At 38.4% G+C, this 23,761-nt stretch overlaps 1 protein-coding gene across 1 annotated transcript in view; it reads right to left on the bottom strand.

The window, feature by feature from the left end:
• Window positions 1-23,167, bottom strand: part of cep89 (centrosomal protein 89) — a 62,629-nt gene extending 39,462 nt beyond the window's left edge. The window contains exons 1-15 of the mRNA XM_073464858.1: window positions 23,126-23,167; window positions 22,336-22,442; window positions 21,585-21,731; window positions 20,562-20,778; window positions 18,598-18,625; window positions 16,582-16,692; window positions 14,647-14,886; window positions 13,691-13,833; window positions 12,301-12,351; window positions 11,926-12,009; window positions 9,601-9,704; window positions 8,837-8,952; window positions 7,424-7,604; window positions 6,564-6,731; window positions 4,816-4,957 (exon numbers count right to left, since the gene is read on the bottom strand). Of these exons, the coding sequence (XP_073320959.1) occupies window positions 4,816-4,957; window positions 6,564-6,731; window positions 7,424-7,604; window positions 8,837-8,952; window positions 9,601-9,704; window positions 11,926-12,009; window positions 12,301-12,351; window positions 13,691-13,833; window positions 14,647-14,886; window positions 16,582-16,692; window positions 18,598-18,625; window positions 20,562-20,778; window positions 21,585-21,731; window positions 22,336-22,442; window positions 23,126-23,167 (1,881 nt within the window). The remainder of the gene's footprint in view (window positions 1-4,815; window positions 4,958-6,563; window positions 6,732-7,423; window positions 7,605-8,836; window positions 8,953-9,600; window positions 9,705-11,925; window positions 12,010-12,300; window positions 12,352-13,690; window positions 13,834-14,646; window positions 14,887-16,581; window positions 16,693-18,597; window positions 18,626-20,561; window positions 20,779-21,584; window positions 21,732-22,335; window positions 22,443-23,125) is intronic.
• Window positions 23,168-23,761: the final 594 nt, after the last annotated feature.

Here is a 23,761-nt window from a genome sequence, read left to right on the forward strand (position 1 = left end):
AATGTAGATGTGCAGAAAAATAAGATTGAGGATATGAAAAGGGTACTTATCATATTGACAATCAATACAATAGTAAAATATCTGTCAGTGCAAAAATGAAAAATGATGCTAAATGATTGCACATTGTACTGTAATTGCAGCCAAAAAGTCCAAAATTGACCTCATCAAGGCTGATATGGATCTTCTGTACTGACTTTTACTGGCTTTAAAGAGTAGGTACAAATCAGCACAGGTGCGTTAAAAACAAGAGTTGTGACTGGGAAGGAAAGAAGTGTTAATTGCAGCCAAAGTAAATGGAGTGTAATTTGATTTAGAGAGCATTTTTATTTCCAGCTCCTCAACGCTGTTATTTATGTCCCTAAGCTTGCTGATCTTGGACCAATTCATCCAATAAACTGTCTTTTTGAAACCGTTCCAGTCACTGATTGCATAATTAGCAGGATTGTTCATGGCACCTCGATATTCACTGCAAAATCCAGTGAAGAGAGACAGCAAAGCTAAATCTAAATGTAAAAAAGGCTTTCGTATTGTGTATAAATGGTGAACATCAGCTAAATGTCTTAAATGCTGTTCTCCTGGGGTTCTTGTTAGCTTCAAACCGGCTACCTGATATGGTGTCAGTCTGACCTTCTACACATGATGAGCTCTTGCTTATCGTCTAAAAGTAAGCTTTGACAACATTTCTGAATCTGTTACCAGATAAGCTGTCTCTGTTTCTCTGCTGCACACTCTCTGGTACCTCCTCTACCAGATGGACCAATTTCAGTGGTGGGCTCAGGTTGTCTGAGGCAGATGGGCGGAAAAAATAAAAAGGGCACCAGCTGCATGCTGTGGGGCACCAGTGCACTGAGAGTTGTGATGCATTCATGGTCAAACAGTTTAAAACCCTGGTTAAGATTAATATTTTTTACTATGTGACTCAGATTTAAAGCTTAACTATAACATTTCGTTAATAAACACAAACAGGGAACTTTTGACTATTCAACCATTACATACGTACAGTCAAGTAGAGACAAACTCATTTTATAGTATGAAGGGCAGCCTTTGTGATACAGCATCATTGGGAGAGCCCTCCATAGGAAACTACACTCAAAAGTTACAAAAGTTTGTACAAAATACAAAAGTTTTCTTCATTGGAGGGGAACCCTAGAGGGCATATTTTCTTGCAGACTGGGCCACCATAGAGGGCAATTTATCACGTTTTATCTACCATTAGGGCATCCAAGACGGCACATTTGCTGTGTTATATTTTGGAAATAGGGGCACTGGGGGGGTATCTGAGTCCGCAAGGGACCAAATGAGTTGAATACTCTGGGCTCTATCTTACACTCGGCGTAAAGTGGCGCACAGAGCAGCGCAAGTGCCATTGCTAGTTTCAGACCAACGCAGTTAGAATTAATAATTAACAATTAATTGATTGTAAGCTCTGGTGAAAAAAAAATCTGACATATTTTGTCTTGACTGTCACCTTGTTTTCATTTCTTGCAGCTATAAGCAGCTCCTTCCTTTTCCCTGTGCATTGCATTTGTGGGTGTGAATTCACTGCAATCTTAAAACCTGATTAGAATTACGATATGTGGCAAGGAGTTGGAACTTGGTATGCTTGGTATGCTTAAAAATTTGCACTCCTAGTCCGAGTGTACTAAGGCAGAAGCTTGTCTGCCAGGCACGTTCTGCAAGTGAAGGTCTAAAGGTCAATGCTGGGATTCTCACCTACGAAGAAAAGAAATGTCACTTTTGATGATTCCAAAACATGTATTCCATCCGTAGTTTTTGCGTTTAATAATGCAATGGGAGATTTTATAGGATAGATGTTATTCAGCCATACACCATTCTTTTTCTACCCACTTATCCTGGATGGATGGGTGGAAGAACTGAAGTCTCACCTGAGGAAAGTACACACAATCCAGGAGCTAAAAAAGCAACAGGTGGAGGATGGAAATTACATGGATGATGTCTCACTGAAATGCACACAGTAAATGTCTTATTAATGTAGTAAGAAAGCCCAACTGAAATACTGGCCAGCCGATATCATGGGCCAACATTATATATTGGCATTGCTATATATGTTGTCAAATTTGAGCATTTTTGATAACAGCACATAATGCAGAAAAGGTTGCTTAGGGTAACTTATGTACATGTTTGTTTCAGCACTTACATTTGGAGGTGTTCCATAACCACATATGAAGTGATCATTGCAATAAATGTGTTGATGTACAGTACATATTCTGTGTATAGAAAAATATTGTCTAATATATTGATATTGGAATATCTTTACTCCATAAAAAATGTATTAACGGTCGAGCTACTACATTGCCCACCTGTAGTGATTTTAGTTCTAGGAATGTCCTGGCAAATGGAGAAAAAGCCACAACTTTCCATCCTCTGCTTATTTGTTGTCAAATATTTTATTTTGATTTTTGAATTTTCTATGTTTTCACCTATGTCCATTTAACGGTTGGTCTGTCAGTAGGATTACACAAAAACTATAGAACGGTTTTCCACGAAACTTTTATGCAGGATGGGTCTCAACCCAGAATTGAAACCATTAACCTTTTCAGCCTTTCAAGAATACCAGGACCCTGGAACTAGTTTGCCTAAATGAAATGCAGTGATGTATAATGTTATCAATAACACCTGTGCTTTTCTTGCTGTGATGCCAAAAATGTCTGTGAATAAGGTCTAACTCAGGCACCTTAGTTAATTCAACAGGATGCTTAATCAGTCACACTCATCATATCAAGTGCCGTTACGTACAGTATCATCCCTGCATCTTATTACTGACATGAAGAGTGCACTTCAGGTGACAGGGAACCTGTGCCTGTTTGATAATGACTCACATAACTCCAGGCACAAAAACAAAAAGGTTTAAAAAATCCTGCCCTCAGAGTATTCTGCCTCTGTGGATCAACTGTCATCAGCCACATGCTGCACAGCTGTTTCTTATTACTCAGTAGCTCCTCAGTACATGTAAAGAGGAAGTGTTATCAGGCATTTGCCAGATTGTCTGCGCTGCCTTGTTGCTGTGGCATTTGACTGATCCATGCCTGCCAGTTTATGTTCTGGGTGCCTGCCAGCTCTCCTGAAGCTGTTTTTCTCATCTTGCCTGCCCTCACACTGGTTACAAGTCTAACAAATTAACAAATAAACTGCCTTTACACCCTACCTGCTGACTTGGTGTCTGCATTCGAGTTCAATCATCTGTTGCCAACTACCATATACCAACAGACTAGAGATTAAATAAACACTGATCCAAAAAATGTTGCCTATCCGTTCAGCTTGCATTAAAATATTTGTGATTACGGAATACACCAGGAGGTTTGTTTAAAAGAAGATTACATTTTAGATTTTTTTTGTTGTTCGACACAGAAAGCTCAGGAAAACTAATAAACCTGCAAATTCTGCCCAATTTGCAGGTGACTAGTATCATGTGGAGACTTCTAGTCATTTGTATTAATTACAGGCGTCATCTGTGATCCGACAATCGTATGACTCTGCCATAGTTTGTATAAATTAAAAATTCCACTGCAAATTACCCACGAATATTTACCAAATAAGGAGGTCCTGTGAGAATAGTCCTGTGTGAATTAGCATCTTGGTGATTTGGGGTTGTTGTTTTTGGCTGTCAGACAACTGAACAAGTATTAAATTTGACTGAGGTTCATTAAATGTTGAATAGCAGTCAACAGCTGTGCTGGTGTTTAAAATGTGTGATGACAGAGAAGGTTAGGAGCAACAATAGGTTATCATTTAACTAGCAACAGCCACAAAACATCTGTTACTTGATCTAAATGAGCTGCAAATGTGTATTTATGCTTGTAACACATACAGAAAATTGTCAAATCAACTCAAAACTAAATTATTAATGTGGCTTCTGAAGGACAGAAGCTCTGCATCTGAAATACTGATGTTAGGCAGTGCCTTGATACATGTCCAGGGGATATGTCAGTGAATTTGTGTAAAATACAGACTTCGCCTATCCCATGCGAATGCAGTACACATAACACAGACGGAAGCCTTATTTCTGCAGGGGACAAGCATTACCTGGGGGCCTCTAGTAATTTGTAAAAAATATGGAGGACATCAGTAATCTTAATCCCATGCAAATCAGCCATGTCATGTGATAATAGCTGTCTTGCTTGAATCGGCATGTTGGTGATTTAGGGTCGTATTCCTTTTTAAATATCTGTTTTCTGTTGTGAGCTAACTAAACAAGTGAGAAAGTTCATCACGGCTCATAATATGTTTAACACCGGTCAACAGCTGTGCTGTGAGATTGGCTATATTGATGGTTAAAAGTGATGACAGAGAAGATTGGGAGCAACTAGAGGTTATCGTGTTCATGTACAGCCACAAAGCATACATGAATTGATCCTAATGAGCTGCAAATGTGTATATATGCTTGTAATGTTTGCAGAAAGTGGGGAAAACTCTCAACTATATTGTTAATGTGGCTACTGAAGAACAGATGCTTCGCTTCTGAAAGTTGATGTTACAAGCGGCCTTGACATCATATCCAGCGATAATGTCAGTAAATACGAGTCAAATTAAGACTTCCCTTATCCAGTGCTAATGCGCCACACGAAACACAAACGTGGGGTGGTCATTTCTAAATATAATGAGGTCCATCAGTAAACCTACTCGTGTGCGAATAGGGCTTTAGTCAGTTTTTGTACAGAGGAAATTATCAGTGTGTCGGTGTGTGTATGTAAGTATCAATACTATGATGTGTAATACCCAGTTTTTATCTAGTGGATAAAGTACAATGTGAAAACACCATGTATCTTCCTACAGTGTCAGTAGCATCAGTAGTACCATCTGTAACAGTTGGTCTCTCTCCTGGGAAACATGCTCCGCTACAGAAATGACAGCGTCCATGTAGTGCCGAGTCTTTTCCTCTTTCAACGCACACTCTTCCTTCTGTTGCTTCAGTACACTCATCCTCCTCTCAGCCTTCCTGGTTGATGGAGAGACAGGAGAGAAGAAGGGTATAAATTAAACAGAATGAAAGAGAGTGAGGGAGAAAAGAAATGGGGAGAAGGAAAAAAATTAGATGGAAAGGAAAAGGAGGATGGCAAAAAACAGGAGGGCAAATTAAGTGGAGAGGGAAGAGATTTAGGAAACTGTAGGAAGAAAAATGTATCAGTGGTCAATGGAAAGGAACAGTAAATGGACTGGTTGATAACAAGGTATACAAAGGAGACAGAGTCAACTGGGTGATATCTTGAGACCGTGCCATATTGATGTGTGCAGCACTGTTGGTTAATCAAACACCTTTTGGCAATATTCACACTTCAGAGTGAAAAAGCCCACATTAATCTCAGTTCAGGTCCAAAGGGACAGTGGAAGGTCTCCGACACCAGAGTAGATTTTAGAACAGCTGTAATCACTGAAAAAAAAAAATTGTACACTGTAGAAAAAAAACCCTGATCTGAATCATGATAAGAAGATTAATGCTGTTGAAAAGTCACTCTGGCAACTTCAGCTTACAATATGTCTGTACAGTGTGTTTAAAACTCTATGACGACTTCCAGTCTAGCTGGCGACATGATGGCAGCATAGTGCAACAGGTTCCCGAAAGCAACAATCAAAAGATGCCTGATCAATCTTGAATTTATTAAAAGACATGCCAAAGTAAGTTTAGTTATAGCGGGCATGCAACTATGGGGAAGAAAAATCTCACACAAAGTGAGAAACACGATGAAGAAGAAGAAGGTCAGCTGCCTCAAGCTAGTAGCATTAGCAACATGCAGGCCAATATGCAGCCAAAGACTTGTTTTGGGCCTGTCCAAAAGTAAATGCCTTTTGGCATAAGATTTATTCAGAATTAGTTACTATATTTGGGACAAAAATTATATTTAAGTGGGATGAACTGCGCTTTGGTCTTTCATGTTCACGACTACAAATATTAAAACAAAACACTTATTTGGAATCCTAAGTATTGCTGCTAGAAAAGCAATTACAAGGAAATGGCTCCAGCCAGATGCCCCATCTATAGAAAACCGGTACGATATTATTTATGAAATCTTTGTAATGGACAGAATTACTTTTTCAATTAGGCTCCAGGAACACAAATTTGAGGCAATTTGGAAAACGTGGAAAATGTATATTTCCCCGAAACACCCTTCTTTTGTTTAAAAATGTTTATTCAACTCTTTATAACTTGTCTATATGTTATTCATTTTGGTAAACTCAAGACACCCCATGTTCTGTCTGTTTTGTTTTGTGTTGTGTTAAAAAACTGAAAAAATGGTTCACTCAATGAAATGACATACAAATAAAGAAAAATGACACTGTCATATGTGAACATACACAAAAAAGTAGCATTCATGTTTTTCCTTTTTAATTTAATAATATTTTCTGGGTCACACTTTGATTCAGTAATTATTAGCCAAAAGGCCCATAAGACATAACTGTAGACTAAGCAGATGATTATTGGATAAAACACTGGTCCTAACAGTGTTACACACTTCTTTAAAAAGACATGAAGGAAGAGTGGTTCACTGTAACACACTTCATGTGTAGGATGCTATCAAACAAGGAAAGCAGTATTTTTTTAATACCTGTTGGCTTGTTTTTTGAGCTCCAGCTCAGCCTCCATTCTCTTTAAATCAGCAGACAGGTTAGCTTTGTCCAGAGCCAGACTCCTATTCTCCTCCTGGAGGCTGGACAATCTGAGAAGCAACTCATCCATCTCATTCTTATTTCTACTCTCTTGCTGCTCCAATTGCCTGAGAACCAAGAGCAGATTGTACAGAATATTATAACACAACATCTGTACTTGGTGAACATTTTTCAACAAGGTGTATCCTATCACCATATAAAATACCAATTTCTCTGAGTTTTAATAATCCTGTGCACTTGCATCCTTTATACAACTTATTTTGATTATCTTGTGGAAATCTTTTCTGGTCAAAATACCACTGGGTTTTCTTCTATCAAATATAACTAAAGCAATTAAAAATGTGACTCTAATGTGCTCTACCACATCATTTTATTCATCACACCACATTCCCACTGGGAAATAAAAATGCAATACTCAATTTTTGTGTTATTCTTCTTGTCTTCTTCTATCTGCTACAACATCAATTTCAAGCTGAAGTAATGATAAGCGGAACTACGGCTATACTGGGCTGAACTCTTGGAAAACTTGGCGGAAAGATGAGGAAGCTGGCATTTAGTATCTTAGGATAAGAATATGAAGTGAGAAGTGTGCACCCTTTACTAACACACAGCAAGCAAGATCATGTGTCACTAAAATAAACTGTTGAAGGTTAATGTGCAATTTTTCTCTATCCTGTTGTCACTTCACCCAAAAAGAAAAGAACTGTGTCCCAGTTCAGCAGCAGAACTGTTTTTAACCCTGATTAATTCATCTTTTAGACAGAAAAATATTTGATAAAACAAGACATTGCATCACTACCGTCTGAGTTTCCCAGCAATGTTGCAGTGTTCGTCCCAGGTGATGGCATCCTTCAGGCGGGCCTGCAGAACTTGTACCTCCCTCATATTTTTCTGCACCTCCCCCCTGCTCTTTTCTAGGTCTTCCTGTAAACGCTGCTTTTCTGCCTCGAGCAACATCAGTTGCTTTGACACCTTGGAAACTACAGAGAGAGGAATGCGAGGGGAAAAGAGGTGGGGAGGTACAAAGTAAAAAAAGAGACAAAATGAGAGCAACAAAGAAAAGGATGTAGGGCAACAGTGAAAGAGAATTTTGCTTAAGTTCCAAGTTTTGTTATAGTTTGTGATTTCAAGATTGGCACCACGAAGTGCTCTGACCGTATTTTCCTAAACATGAAATTCATTTTTCTCGTCTGTGTGACATTTTGGTGAGAAGCACAGGGTGGGCAGCTGGGAGGAGAAGAGCAAACAGGTCTGAGGTTTGATTAAATGAGGCAGTGCAAAGTGAGTTGTTGGTTTTCTGGTGGAAAATGTGTCTTTGACACTGCACTGAGAAAAGAGGTCTCAGAACCACATCTGTTTGTGGTCTGTGCGATGTCACTCTGCTGCTACTTTGGTGATTTTGTCAACAAGAGCATTCTAAATACTTGGGGCAAATGAGCAGCAATAACACGATAATACCTAAAAGAAGATAAGCTTTTATAAATAAACAATCCCAAACCAGTGGATGCAATTAAATCTGCATTTCAAAAAAATAATGTTTAAAGTGGATGTGGATGGAGGGATGTCTGTAAAGCCGTCTGGATTTATCAATAAATGAATATGAGTGTTGTCTGTTGTCAACAGCTTAAATGTTAAATCCCTGCAGCCATCTGAAGGAGGATTACCAGAGCTCATTAATCCTGAGCATCACAGCCTCCTTTCCAATTAAAACAAAACATCTCATGTTTTATTCTTAAAATGCATTTAACAGCCAATGCTGATGTGTCACATTTAAGATAAACACCTTGTTGACAATGTCAACAATATACAGTTAGAAATACGGTAGAATTATAACTGAAATGGCATTGGATAGATGTGATCACATAAACTTCTTCAGCAAACTATATTTATATTATTTGCTTGTATCATCCTTGTACTAAAAAAAATATATATATAAAAAAGAACCTATATGTGTGTTCACATATTGCCACTCTGTGCCTTCCAGAATGAGGAAGATTGTGCTGTAAAAGGCTGATTGTATTTCTTTGACCCTTCCCTCCCTTTTATATTAACTCAGCCTGTTTACACTTTGTACTGCTGCACATTCATGAGCTAAAATATCAGGTGTGCCTGGAGACACCTACACAGCCCAACTGCCAGAGACGTACTACTCTGTGTTTGTCGTGGCACTTGTATGATTAAAATAGGCTTAGTCTTTCACTGTACCCAGTACCTTCAGATTGGTGTCTGCTGTGGCTGGCCTTGGCCTTAACATGCTGAGCCTCGAGCTGGTCAATCAGAACCTGGTTCTCCTGCAAAACCAGAAAGGCCTGTTGTTGTAGCTGATGACTGTAGAGAAAGAAAGACAAAAATAAAATGTCTATAAGTCTATAAACAGAACAGCAACAAAGCAGTTATATTAATATAATACGACAACATAAATCAGGTATTTATGAGACAAAAAAACATTTGGTCCTGATCATATCTTTTTTAAACTCAGTCATTTTTAACTTTAAAAGCAACAGTGTCAATATGCAACTTACACAAATGTGATGTGAAAACATTCTAGTTTATATACACTGAGAACGGACTTTTCAGGGCAGTAGGATACATCCAGGCATTCAGAAGTTAACTTCAGGTGTGTAAATATAAGTTTATATGTCACTGGGTCTGAGTAAATTTAATTGGCACACAGCATTAATGAAAGATTTTCTTTTTAAATTACAATTTTAGAATGAATAACCCTGAGGAATGATGCAGCTGCAGCTCCAAACCATAGCAAAACATCTGAACATTACCTCTGCCAACTTTTATGCTAATGACGTGAATCAGAACTTAATTAGAGAGGTTTAAGCACAGAACATTCAGGCAGAATTTCCAAAATGTGAACATTTTGGCACCATCTCTGCCATTTAAAATTTCTCAGGTACCAAACTATATATTTCACATATGTTACCATAGGTGCTCAAAAAAAATTGTGTGCTCATTTCTTCTTACCAGTCCTTCTGGCTGACCCCTCCCATCTTTGCAATTTCATCATAGAGTCTCTCATTTTCTTTGACCACCTCCTCCACATTAACACGCAACTTCTTCATCTCCTCCTGTTAAAGCAGACACAGACACACAGGGACCTCTAAACATCAAGGAGGCAAGTCAGAAGTTTTAAACTGGAGACAGCAAAACAACAACACAGAAGAAATAATTTACTTTATTACCACCACTCTGCCAAAGATTAAGGATCCCCCTAGCAACTACAGCCAGAGTGTACCAGTTCTCAAAGGGCCTGTACCAAGTGAGCCAGCTATCATTGGGGTTAACTTTTAAATGGGGCAGATAACCAGTGTTACCTCTGCTGCATGGCTAACCTGCTCACAAGCAGGTCAACTTCAGAGGATCAGATCAAAAGGGAACTCCTACTGACCAATCAATCCGCTAGAAAAACTGAGCCGTCAATCCGAGAGGAGCCTGACATGGATGTGCTACTCCAGGCTTTCCATTTCTACTTTAAAACAGAGCATCTAATTATCGGGGATAGTTTGTGGCACAGAAGACATAATGATGATTATAGCTGCATATTAATTGCATAGTTTATTTTATTCTCAAAGGATTCCTGACAGTGTTGATGCTTTAATGCTCTTGTTCTATCACTGAAGTTTAGATTTACATGAGATGACTTTGTGATAATTGAAAACAAATAGCAGACTCTCTGTTTCCTTTTGCTAGAACAATAATCCACAGTGTTAATTAGCTTCTGTGATTATAAATACAACATTTTAGTGAGCTAAAACTCATCAGACATCAGCTTTTCTCCTCTCTCCTCTCATCTTTGGCAGCAGAAACAGCCTTGCATTACTTTTAACTTTATAACGTGGAATCACATATTTATAATAGTTGGTCACAATCATCAAAAAGTATTCTAGTCTAGTTGTGTGATTATATTGTATTATTTCAACTTGTTGAAAATCATGTGCTTCTGTCACTATAACACATTTTCCTATATCCACAGTGCAATCTCATTTGATCATATCAAGTGCTCCACTGTTCTGATGATGTTGCTTGTAATAAACAACTCTGCCTCTTTCACATGAAGTCCCCTGTGGCTGGATTGCAAAGGCGTCATTAACTACCAGTTATCCAGTATCACCAATGCCAGGCTCAGTGAAGTCAGGTACCACAGAAAGAGCCAGACTACTGTAGTCTGAACCTGCTTTGTGATACAGGCTCCTTTTTATGCCATTGGAATGTTCTCTTCTTCCATCAATCTAGAACTAGATGGCTGCCATGCACATAAAGCTGCTGACTATAACTCTGATTGGTAATTTATTTGTGCAGCATATGATGTCCCTTTCCTATAGACTGTCAGTGAATGCTTTTTGATACCTATTTGTCTATTATCAGCAAAAGAGGTTCTTTTGAAAGATCAGAATATAGCTTTTCTTCATTTGCTTCATCATTATCAAGCCACCATAACAGAGTTTGTGTGTGCAGAAGGATAAAATCTAAGCTTCAGTCTCAATTCAATATTTACAATAACATATAGCCATTATAGCTGTTGTTTCTAACTAAAATCAAAAACAATACCATAAACTATGAACAAGGGCTTTATTCCAAAGGTGAAAGCATGCTAAACACAGTTTGAGCTATTATCTATCATAAAATGTAAAGAATTTGCAACATTCTAAAACTGCAAAATAGTTACCATTAGTAGAAAATATAAATGCTTTGCGCTTTGTTATTACTATCTGTACGCCTGAACGCTCACCTCCCAGACTTTATTTAAAAAAACATCAAAAGCAGCTCTCGGAAACACACTGGCACTGGCACCACCAAGTGTATTAATCCCATGCAATGCATACAGTACGTCTAAGGTAGTACAGCGGCAGTTTGCTGCTTATGTCTCTGATAAAACAGCCTATGTTACTTTCTACCGAATGATGTCATAACAGATAATTGAGCAGATAATAACAAGAAGCTCACACACACGGGGGCAGCTGTGGCTCAGAAGGTAGAGCAAGTTGTATGTATTCTGCATCCATGCATGTCCAAGTATCCTCGGGCAAGATACTGAACCCTAAATTGCTACCGATGGCTGTTCCATTGGTGTGTGAGTGTGTATGAATGACTGAGCATAGAAATAGCATGAGGCGCTTTGGTTAGGAAGGGCTGTATTGCTTCTGATTGGCAGGTCAGTACCTTGCATGGCAGCCTCTGCCGTCATTGCATTAATGGGTGAATGTGACAAGTGTTGTAAAGCGCTTTGAGTCGTCGGTGCATAAATGCAGGTCCATTTACCATTTACGCATGGAAAGCTCTCACACGCACCTCAGTGGTTTGCAGAAGTGCATCTTTCTCATTCATCCTGTCTTCATAGGCCAGCAGCAGAGGAGATAAATACTTCATGTCAAGCTACAAAAAGGGAAAAAGAGAAATGATTCAAATTAGCTACAACATCATCACTAGGGTACCACCGCACTGCAGATGTATGGATCTTTCTGTTGCAGGTAATCACTTGTTAGCCCATTTCTCACAGCGGTTGTTAAAACTGAACCAAACCAGGAGTAAATGGGCTTCATCTTCTTTATCTTCTTTATGTTAAATCCTTTTTCATGAGGTAGAGATAGAAGTGGAAAAGAACAGCCACACAAACCTGGCTTTAAAATTAGACAGCCATGTTAAACGGATTAATTAGATACTGACCAGCCAGGGAGGAGGGGATCCTGTTTTTGGTAAGCCACTGATTTTGGAGGTCTGGATGAGACACAGTAAGAAAGGGAAAGAAAATAAAGTTAGTAATTTTGGTCACTGAAGAAGAAGATGTTTGACATTTTGCTGCTTCTTTCGCACAGTGGCTTGAGGACTTTCATGGGGAGGCAACAGAACAACAGAATACCTGGGAATCAAATGTAAATGTCATTCAGTATACTACATTTATTTAGCTGACGCTTTTAGCAAAAGTGGCTTCCAGTAAGTGCACTCAAGCAGGACAGAACCCCAAAATTGCAAGAATCATGCAAGAACATCAGCTTTATCAAATATGCTGAACTGCTTCAAGTGCTACATTTACAAACAATATTTTTTGTTTGTTTATTTGTTGTCTCATGGACCAAGGTGCAGTGGAGTCAGGACAGCAAACAGTCATGATTTGTTTGCTAATGTTTATATGATCTATGGAAGCAGACACAATTAAATTCTAGCTATACTAATTAAACATTTTAAAATGTATCCTATCTCTTATTCTTGCATTAGTCTACTATAAAACTAATCCCTAATCTTTTCCTTTATTTCTTCCTTTCACTAGCCATTCTTCAGCTGTCAGTAATGAAGGCAAACAGCAGCACAGGAAGCAAACTGGAAGTGATGAGAGCAGGAGATCTGTTGGTGTGAGGACACAGCATGAGGTAGCCATGATTAATACCACAGGCCAGCTATCGTCTACAGTGCATAACACACAACTGCAAATGGACACACAGCAACAGACAGGAACAAGAAACTCTTTTAGTGCAACAAATGAGATGGAGCGACAGACAAAGAAAACCTTGCTTCGCTCACCAGGGTTCTGCATCAAAGGCAGATTTCTATCTTAAAGGTTTGGTTACGAGGAATTTTTTCTTTTCTGTGCAACAGCTGTGAGAATAAATTGATTTAATGGTAAAACATTCCTTATAAAAGCTGATTAAATTAGACTCTGGGGAGAGGCGATTAAAATGATTACAGTATAGAATAAAACAGACTCAAATATTTCCTGTTGGAGAACAGAGCAGAGAAAGGAAGGACTAGAACAAAAACAAAAACTTTCATTTAATTCTGGCAGTTTGAGCTGAAGTAAGTCTGGTTGATAAGAAAAAGGTTCCTGGTACAATTCTAACAAAATTCTTTTGAGCAAGGCATGAGCCCATAATAGTTATGGGCTCATAGGCTAATAGTTCATGGGAGGTCTCATTTCAATTGATTTGAGATTCACAAATGTGTTTTCACAAACAATGCTTGTAATATTCTGGACCAAAACACTAAAGAGAGTTAAACATAAGAACTTCATCAATTTACAAGATGAGGTACTCAAAAAAGCAGAGGTGTTATCTTGTCATACCTCCTGTTTGGACAATGGTCTGAAGCAGGTTTGGTATCGACTCAGCTCCACATTCAGACGGTGAACTGTCAGTTTGAGGGCATCATTTTCATCCACCAGCTCCTGGGCATGTTGCCTCAGATTATGTAGCTCTGCCTGGCTGCCTGTAGGCACACATCAGGTTAAAAATATTTTTCAGACATCTAATAATTCTCTTACTCAGAATAACATGATAGTTAAACAGAATGCGCTAGAATAATTCATAAATCTAAATCTTTACAATACATCACAAACAAGAATTCAACAGTTAAGTAGCATTAAAATATTCAATACAATAGCCAGACTCATTTTCATGGTTTCAGGAGGAAGTAACACAGAGGACTGGTGAATATAAACTAAAGAATACTATAGTATATGGCAAGATGGCCTAATTAAGTCTTTTTCAACAGGGGTTTGACTCTCCCAGTGGTCTGCTGACTGAACCTGAGAGATGAAAACAAAAATTCATCCTTGGGGTATAAAAAAAAGAATATATAATCAAAAGATTCACTAACGGAGAATGGCAGTAGAGCATGTTTCCATGATGCTTCTTTCTGCCCATCAGGAGGTCAGAGTGCTGAACCACCAAGCTAATGTGTTACTAGCAATTTAAACTGCTAAATTTGTCCATTTTTTTCCTTTTCGTGTTTCTTTTTCATTGCTCCCCACCCTCTTCTTCTCATCATGGCGAGAAGATGCTCCAGAGCGCCAGGATCAAAGCGGTGTCTACTCACGGCACCTTCTCCAGCTCCCACCTTTTACCCCAACACATGCATCTATTTGTTATGACTCACTTTTTCATTCCCTCTCTGTCTTAATCATTTCCTAAATCCCTTTTCCTGCCACCCCTATTGCTCGCTATATTTATTCTCTTTCTTCCTCTACTCATTCTCTTCTTTTTGTCCCACTGTAAATCTCTAGAGGCTCCTCCACTCTACCTGCAGATGACCTCAGGTTTGGGGAGGCTTGGCTGTGACTGATCTCCTGTTCCAGCCGTTGCAGTCTCTCCTCCAATAGTTTTTGTTCATCTACCATCCTTATGCTCTTTTCTGGCAGGGCCCGTGGTTCCTCCCTCTGCATCTCTCTGTGTGCCTTGCTGGGCTCTGGGGACAGGTGGGTGGGCTGTTTTGGGGTTTTGGCTTTGCTGGATTGACTGTGGTGGTCGGTGGTTAGTGTGGCTGAAATAGAGAAGGTTAATACTTTTAATGGCAGTAAATGTATAAATATAAATAAAATTAGTTTGCAATTAGTTTTTTTTGCACACCTGGTGTTGTAAAATGATAAATAAATTAACCTTCGTACCTTAAACCTTGAATTGTAATGCATTCCTAAAAGTGTGGTCTTGATACACAATTCATATGGGTATAAGCAAGTATCTCTTAAGGACATTACGTTAACAAACAAATATGTTTGTGAAGCAAAACTAGATTTCTTGATCAGTTCGGCAGTCAATCCCTTGGAATTATTGAATGACTAAAACTAACAGCTGAATTAGAATACATGGTTAGTAATCACAAAACAACAAAGGGAAACATGGAATAATGTGATATGGTGTTGGAAGCTTTTTGTCAACATAAGACAGAAAACAGACACAAATGCGGAAATGCAAACAGGAATACAACTGTCTCAAGAACAGAGTGAAAGGAGGAAGAAAGGAATCACAACACTTTGCTCGATCTACTGTTTAAATGTAGGCAATAAGTAGCATGTTGCAATGGGACTCCCTAAAAACACGGTATTTCATCCAGGGACAGCGCTTTATGTCCTACATCACACGTGTTGTGTGCATGATGCGCATTGGGCGTCTCATCACTTGTAACTTCAAAGATTACAAGATTGCAGATTTTCATAGCAGATTTTTTTATTTAATCAAGACTGTGATCTTTTCCAAAGTATTTTTATTTCCTAAATCTAACCAAGTAGTCTTATTGCCTAAAACTAAACAAAGTAGTTTAATTGCCTAAACCTAACCAAACAGTGACTGAAAAGTGTAAATATTGTTTTAAACAAAAATAATAAATTAACTAAAAAGTCTAACGGTACAAAGCCATAAAATGGAATTGCAATTTCACACTGGACACAAACTCTGGTCGCCCAAACAAAAGTCACACAACTGTTCCACACGGCCAGTTTATCACAACATGTCAGGGGTAACTGAACAGTTTTCTACCATTTCACCCAAAGGTTTACCATTCCAAGATGCTTTCCTGCAGAAATATTCTCATTAAACCACCCAAATGGTCTTACACGGGAGAGTATCACCTTCCATGCACACAGATGAGGATAAATACACAATTTAAAGGAAAACAACACACATTCAGAGCACAGGCTGGGACAATCACAGAGCTTGCTGAACCGTTATGTCCTTCAAAACCATGCCCATCCAGGCGAAATACGATGTTTTTAGGGAGTCCCATGTTGCAACCAATGCCTTTCTTTAAACCTAAACAGCATGCTATGTCGATGCCCTAAAATGGCATGGTGTAACCAGTCAAAAGTGGTATAAGCTAGGTAGAAACTAATCATACAGTATGTAATGGCTGATTGTTTAGCATGCATTACATGTTTATTTTGCCTAAACTAAAGCAGGCCTTGATTTTCATGTTCCCGCTGTACTTTTGGATAGAATTTATAAAGTTTAACAGTACCTAGAGTTGGCAGACTAGTGAGAGCTAAGCCTGCAGCTGTCTGTATAAGGTGAATTATAGCATGAGGAACGAAGAGGCAAAGTGGACTGGCTCTTTTAAATTCAATATAAAGAGAGGGAAACTACACAGATTAAGTTATGATTTATCAAGTCTTCAACCAAAGAAGAAATCTGAGTCAAAATAACTAACAGACTCACAGAAAGCTACTTTAGGACTTACATCTACAAGGCACAAGGTCTTTCTGACCTCCAGGGCTCTTCCTGAGAGAGGCTTTCTTCTTCTTGGAAAACTCACAGCTGGCTTCAGGAGACTGGACATCGGTTTCCTCAGTAAAATCTGAGAGATGATAAATATCATGCCATCATTAAATTAGTACAAATAAGATGTACTGGGTCCTGTGTGCTTTATTATATAACCCAGTTTTACCATAACCTGCATATTGTTCTGTAAGGGTGTTTTTCAGCCACGCTACACATCCCAACCACAGACCACCCAAACCAACCCAGCATGGCCAAAACAGCCCACAGAGCTGTCTCCAGAGCCCAGCAAGATGTACAGAAGGGTGCAGAGGGAGGCATTGTGGGTGCTGCCAGGGAGGAACACAAGGATGGTGTGTTACAGCCTCCGTCTACCATTAAGTGATTAAGGTAGGAACATTTTAGGGACACGTAATTTTAATTTAGCACTGCCAAAAGCCTGAGGCCAGCTCTGGTAATAACAACTATAATGAGGCTTTCCATTCAGCTCGAATTATGTAAGGCTACATTACGGCTGCTGTGAAAGGTGGGTTGAAAAAGAGCTGTATATTCTTCCCTCTCTGAAGGCTGAGCAGCCATATGTGGTGCAGCTGAGTCTCTTATCACTCTCCCTTTTACTCTGTATGGGAGAAAATTCTAAAAATCAATGTGCATGTCTCTCTTTATATTACCCTAACCCTAACCCCCTCTAAAGAGAAATCTATACATCTCTATTAGATAGGTTTAATGGAGGTGTATTTCAAAATTGAATTATGACTGAGAGCTCTGTCACTTTGTTTTCCTGAATTTCCAATCACAATCTAGTTTAAAAGTGCAGCACCAATATACCAACACCACAGACAGAATGACATTAGTTTTGTTGGATGCTGTTGGAAAGATGTTTAAAGCCATTTGCTACTTTTATTAGAGTTTATTCTCTCAAGTTACATGTAATAATTCTAATTACAACTACTCTGTATACTACTGATTGCTGATGAGTGATAGTGCTGTCTATTTATCAACACCCAACTCAATTTTGTCTGTTGAAGTTAATGTCACATCAGTGGTTACAACCAGAAGGAGTATTAGCTTACATGCTTTCAAAGTAAAACCTGTGGAGGAACTCAGTGCTTTTCCACCACAGGGACCAAGGTCTGAATTAAGTTTGGGGGTGATTATTTTACCCTACAAAAAAATGTCCTTTTCGGAGGACAGTATTTTGCAAAAGTACAGGAACTTTGGGAGTGAGGCTGCAGCGCTGATCATTTCTGATTGGTCTGGTACTTGCAGCATTCTTGTTTGCTTTTTGTTAAATATGCCTGACACATAAACATGGGAGTTATACTGTAGAAGAAAGCATAGGACAAATGGACCAATAATCATCTTTGTTGTATAGCCCCAAGTAGAAATGACTTGTGAAAACAGCCATCGTTTTTTCATACATGAGCAACTAATTTGTGTAATCTTCACAGAAATTTAGATTTTGGTTAAACGGTTGTTCCTATTGACATAAAATAATTATGAATAAAGATATTGATAAACATACAAATGATGATGTGGTCTTACACTTTACACACATAGATTTTATACTATACTTGCTGTGTTAAAGCTTAATTCCTACCATCTCTGCATCAACACAGAAAATAACGGTGACAACATAAATAGAGCTCACAATCTGACCAGTACATATTCCAAAATTCAATTTTAAAATGGATAAAAATCTAGGCTCTGAGTAATTTCTTATCCCTTCCAAAAACGCTAGTTGGAAATCTACAGTATGTAGGTAGTGACAGCTGAAGTTGTTTCGTTGGGTTGTGTAATAGTAGTCTAACTCTTAAATAAACAGCAATCTAAGGTAAATTTACCATGGATTGCTAAATTACACTCTGCTCAGTATTTTGTTCCTTTTATTTTGCCATTTCTGACAGATTCTGACTTTGTTACTACTGTGTACTGTCTGCAAATGCCAGTGTCCACCCATCTCCCATTAGTGTGACATCAGTACCTGGAGAAGGCACTCTTCTGCCAGACATCTGATTTGGCTGGGCTACGCTGGTCTGGAAGAAAGACAGGCAAAACAAACAGACAGGCAGTCAGACAGATAGTGAGTAAGTCTTTTTTTAAGACTTCCAAAGCCCTGCTACCTGCAAAGCTATCTCAGAGATTACTGTGTTTATGGCCATTGTCAAAATGGGGACAATAAGAGCTTTTAGTGTTTATTGTTGTGAATCTTCGGAGACAAATTAAAGCAACCTGAATGAGTCATAATGGTGAATTCAGTGTAGAAAAGAGTCACAGCTGAAATAGAAAGAAGCAAGAAGAATTCAACACCTGAAGAATGTTAACTGCTCTGTAAAAAAAAACCCAGAACTGTTCATTTCACTATTGTATGTCTCATAGCTAGAGACGCTATAATCATATGATTAGGAAAGGAACTATAATTATATACACTGAGTTGCCAGTCATTTATGTCCACCTATCTAAATCTAATGCAGTCTAATACAACAGTCCTGCAATAAATCCTCCCTTCATTAAGGTTATACTGTTCCCTTTATTGAAACTGCTTAAGAGAGGTGTCAATTAAACTGTATGATCATTTAGCTGCTCAACGGTATTGCATTACACAGAGAGGCGTTTTAATCATTTAGTCTACCCTAATGGGATGGATAAAATATGTGAAATATCTATTAGTTTTAGCTAGGTGTAGCAAATAAACTGGCAACTGAGTGTATTAGCATAGTATAGTATAGTATAGGTGCTGTACAGTGAAAAACACTAACACAAAATCTCACTCTGTATGATAAAGAAGGTGGCTGATGTTGCTGTCTTCTTGAAGTATTCATGAGGGTATAGCCTGATGTTTCTTAATGATTACATCATTCTGTTAAAATCTACCTTATAGGTTACTACACAGGGTTCTCATCTTACGTACAAGGAATAGAAACATCATGTCCTTTGTGTTGCTAAAAAATTATCAGCAAACTTTCACTCTTGACTGTTGTGAATAAAGCACGAGGGAGAAAGACTCACAGACCCATTGTGATAGGTATAGGTTAGCAATCCAGTGTAGTAGTATACAGGACAATTACACAATAGAACAATATCCCAAGAGTCTGTGAGTGCAGACTCTCACTCCCAGTCAGTGACTATATAGAGTCAAAAGATATACAATCCCTTGATTCCTTGTGCAACTGTGCCTCCCAGTGAATCAGACTGGTAGCACAATACCCATAGCTAACTTAACAAACAGCCCCGACTGAACAAGTATAAAAAAAAATGTTTGAGAGAAAATAGTGACCCTCCCTCACCACACATTCAAAATAGAAATAGTTTTTTTCGAGGCAGATATTCTGAATTGTTCGTGCAGGAAAAAACAATGGAACTGGCTCAATTAGATGTAGTTAATGCTGTTATTAAGACTATTAATTACATATGTGTTGTCATGCTATAACATAGGGCTGCACGCCATGGTCAAAAAGTGATATTGCGATTATTTTGACAGATATTGTAATTGTAATATAATTCATGATTATTATGGATGATTAAATTTTACATCACAAGTACTAAAATCATGATGATGTGGCATTTCTCCCTGTCGCTGCCAAACAAACATGTTTTATTACATATGGAGAACAAGCTTTGAAGGCCAGAGCATCTCTGCAGCGCTATAAAATTTCATTAAACATTGTTTTGTGACACAGTTTACCTTTGTAAAATAATTGCATTTCTTGCAATTTGGATATTGCGCTGCGATTTTGATTATTTTGCGATTAATTGTGCAGCACTACTATAACATGTCAAAATCTCTGCCGTAAAATTGGTCTGTTGGCTCTAGTCCTCTGCTAGCCACAAAGCAACTCCAGCTGGAGTTTAACTAGTTCGTTAAAAAAAACTCTTTGATATCAGTAATTTATGGTGGTAAGAATGATTCTCATTTGCTTTCAATAACAACATTGGAATCAAAACCACTAACACTGAGATGTTCCTATAGAATCTCACCTTTAGTGGCAGGGCATAGACAGGTTCTATGATTGAACAATCCTCCTGTCTGTCCAGAGTGTGGTAAATGTGTTCTTCCCGGTCCTCTTCATTCTCCGACTCCTCATCCCTGTCTTCCAACTCCTTGTCTGAGTGCTCAGGGGAGGACAGGTGTGGCCGGCTAGCTAAATCTTCTGACCATCTGTCTCTGAAGAAGGTAAGAAAGTATAATATCATCTTTTTTATTACTTATTTTCTTAGGGCTAAATAGTAATACAATTCTTGACTTCAGCAATTGGCCTTTTTCACAGCTGAATTGTCATAGTAGGAAAAATATTACTAACACCGGCTCTGTTCTATTTAATTGCCCCAGTAATCCATGATAGTGTGAGTAAATGCCAGCATGCAAAATACAAGGACCCTAAAACTAAACAGCTGAATGGAATATAGCCATCGTTAATTTTAGAATTTCCACCAGTGCTTTTCTACTGTGACAGATTGTATTTTGTGACAATTGTAAAATTCCTAAAAAAGACAAAAAGAGAAAAATACAGCATCAGTGGTCTCACTGCAGGAATAGATGGCTTCTTGAGATACATATTCTCAGTTTGACCATTCTGTGTCAGGGCACACAATCATGATTAAAGATTGTTAAAACCAGGAAAAAAACCCAGGCCTTTATATTAAATATATTGAGAGAAGCCTTAAATAAAATCTTCATGCATTTATAAAGATGTTGTATATTTTATTTTTTAAAGGCATGTCTTACATGTTACAGACACCTCTTTAGCTCTTTTTGTAAATCCTGATGGAGAGCAGAATTTCTACTTTGAGAGAGCTAAAAAAAATACTTACTTCTATTCCTAAAAGTATTTTGGCCCATTTTGGCCCATTGTGACACACTTGATAAACAAGCCCCAGGTCAGGTTTAAACTTGGGAGTCATCTCTTGTAGTTAGAATAATTTGTTACATACCTTGTGATAACAGTGGTATATTTGCCAGAGGAAGTTTACCTGCTGTAAAGTGCTGCGCTGATGTTTGGTTCAGATATGAAGCACTCTGACTGGCCACTCTCAGAGAAAGACCTCGGCCGTACAGGTGGGATGGCCCAAGTCTGTCCAGTGAGCGAAGAAGACAAGATGGCTGCTGCCAAGGCTGATCTGTTGATGGAAAGACACAATTCAAATATGGATACACAGAAACTTTGTATAATATAAGCACAAGAAATTCATGCTGTTTATCAAATTAAAATTTCAAGTTATATTTCATGTATTGTGTTGATTTTGATGTGATACATTGTTACAAAAGGGAGCATCTTGCTGAATGTCCTTAAATGAGTTTGATACTAGTGTTTTGCACTAAAAGACAAAAATAACCCTGCAAAACCAGATAGTATGTTTAGCAAACAAAAACAAAAAATCTGTATCGTCAGTGAAGTTTGTGGCAATGGAAGAAAAATGTATAATGAGGATTAGTGATGGAGAAATGAATAATGGCAACAGATGATGACAGTGAAAGCTATACAGAAATTAAACTTTTCTACCGCTTTTCAATGATAATATCTGAGGACAGCAGGAAGGGCAGTCCTCTAAAAATGATGATCAGAACTTAACCAAATGTGGACATTAGGCTTAATGCTAAATAAAACCAACAAACAGATACAGGCCATCAGAAAAAAACTGTGATGTAATGGGAAACACTCAGGGGTAACACAACAAAATGAAAGTATGCTGGAGGTTGGAGGTGATGAAGGGTGTTGGGTACCTGGGTCTCTCAGGTGAGGGGTTTGGGCTGCGTGGGGGCGGGGTACGAGGTACAGCAGGCTTGGGAGCAAGGGAGGCAGCAGGGATCAAACCATGAGCTATATGTTTCTACACAACACACACAGAGGAAGGTTAGGGTAAAGGTTACCGTCACATAAAACACATTAACACATAATGTTGGTACTATGACGGCGGTTGAGGTAGGTATTAAATACAGTAAGAACATAAAATAAGGGTTTGAGTTAAGACAAAAGGATTATGTGGAAGGGGAAGGCTAAAGAAAGGATAACTACTGAATCACAACATGACCAACTGATTAACGAGATAGCTACCAAACACTGAAGTGTTCAAACAACAGCCTGTTACAGAAGTAGACGTTTTCTACTGGAAACACCACTATACTGTAGCTATATCATTATTTACATCCTACAGTTATACTTAAAAAGCCGTTCAATACTAGCAGAAAAGAAGTGGACAATGAATTTATCCGTCAACTCGTTTAAAGGTTACTCTAATGTTATCATTTTCGTCAACAATATGAATACCATACCAAGGCAAGAGGCATTACTAAACGATAACTAAACGTTAGCTAGCTTAAATGTTTCTTTAGCTTTTGCTAACGTTAACTACCCGAAGTTATCTTCAACAGTTACCTGCTAGCTAACTACTGCAGATTCAATGACAACCGTTACATAGTTTAATGTTAGCGAAATAGAAACAAAAGCATACATTACGTTTATCTAGCTAGAATAGGATAAGCTTCGTTAATTTTTGTAAGACGTGAAACTTACAAAGTCCTTGTCCCTCTCCCTCCTGAAGCTGAATTTTAACATCGTGGAAAAATAGGTTTTTGCTTCACCAGCTGAAGTTATTGTTTCAGTTTAGGCAAACAGCTCGACTCGTTTACATTCGCATTCTTTCAGTCAAATAGCATTACAAGAGTCTACTTGTCATTGGCATAATGTTTCCGATTACGTGCCCTTTTTTCCCCGAAAACGATAAAGCAAATGAGCAAGCTGTATTCAACAGGCTGGCTGCGTGCAGACTCCCCCGTATCTAGACGCTTCACCACAAGACGGGACCTTGCTACAAAAGTCGTGCTGATTGGCTTAAAGTGAGGCGAGAAGCCAATCAGCGGCTGTGTTAATTAACCTAGCAACGACGTTCTTATCGGCCAACGGCCAGGCCAGCAGGGGGCGATGTCGTTCCATTTAACAGTCACCTCCTGTCTGTCGGCACAGAGGCCTTTCTTTCTTTCTTTCTTTCTTTCTTTCTTTCTTTCTTTCTTTCTTTCTTTCTTTCTTTCTTTCTTTCTTTCTTTCTTTCTTTCTTTCTTTCTTTATACCAGCTATACCAGCCTACATAAAAATGAGTCCATTAAAATAATAATTTACTAATACCTGGTAAAGTATACACACATATTACAT

This window comes from Pagrus major, chromosome 4, assembly GCF_040436345.1.
Source record: "Pagrus major chromosome 4, Pma_NU_1.0".
Classification (NCBI taxonomy): Eukaryota; Metazoa; Chordata; class Actinopteri; order Spariformes; family Sparidae; genus Pagrus; species Pagrus major.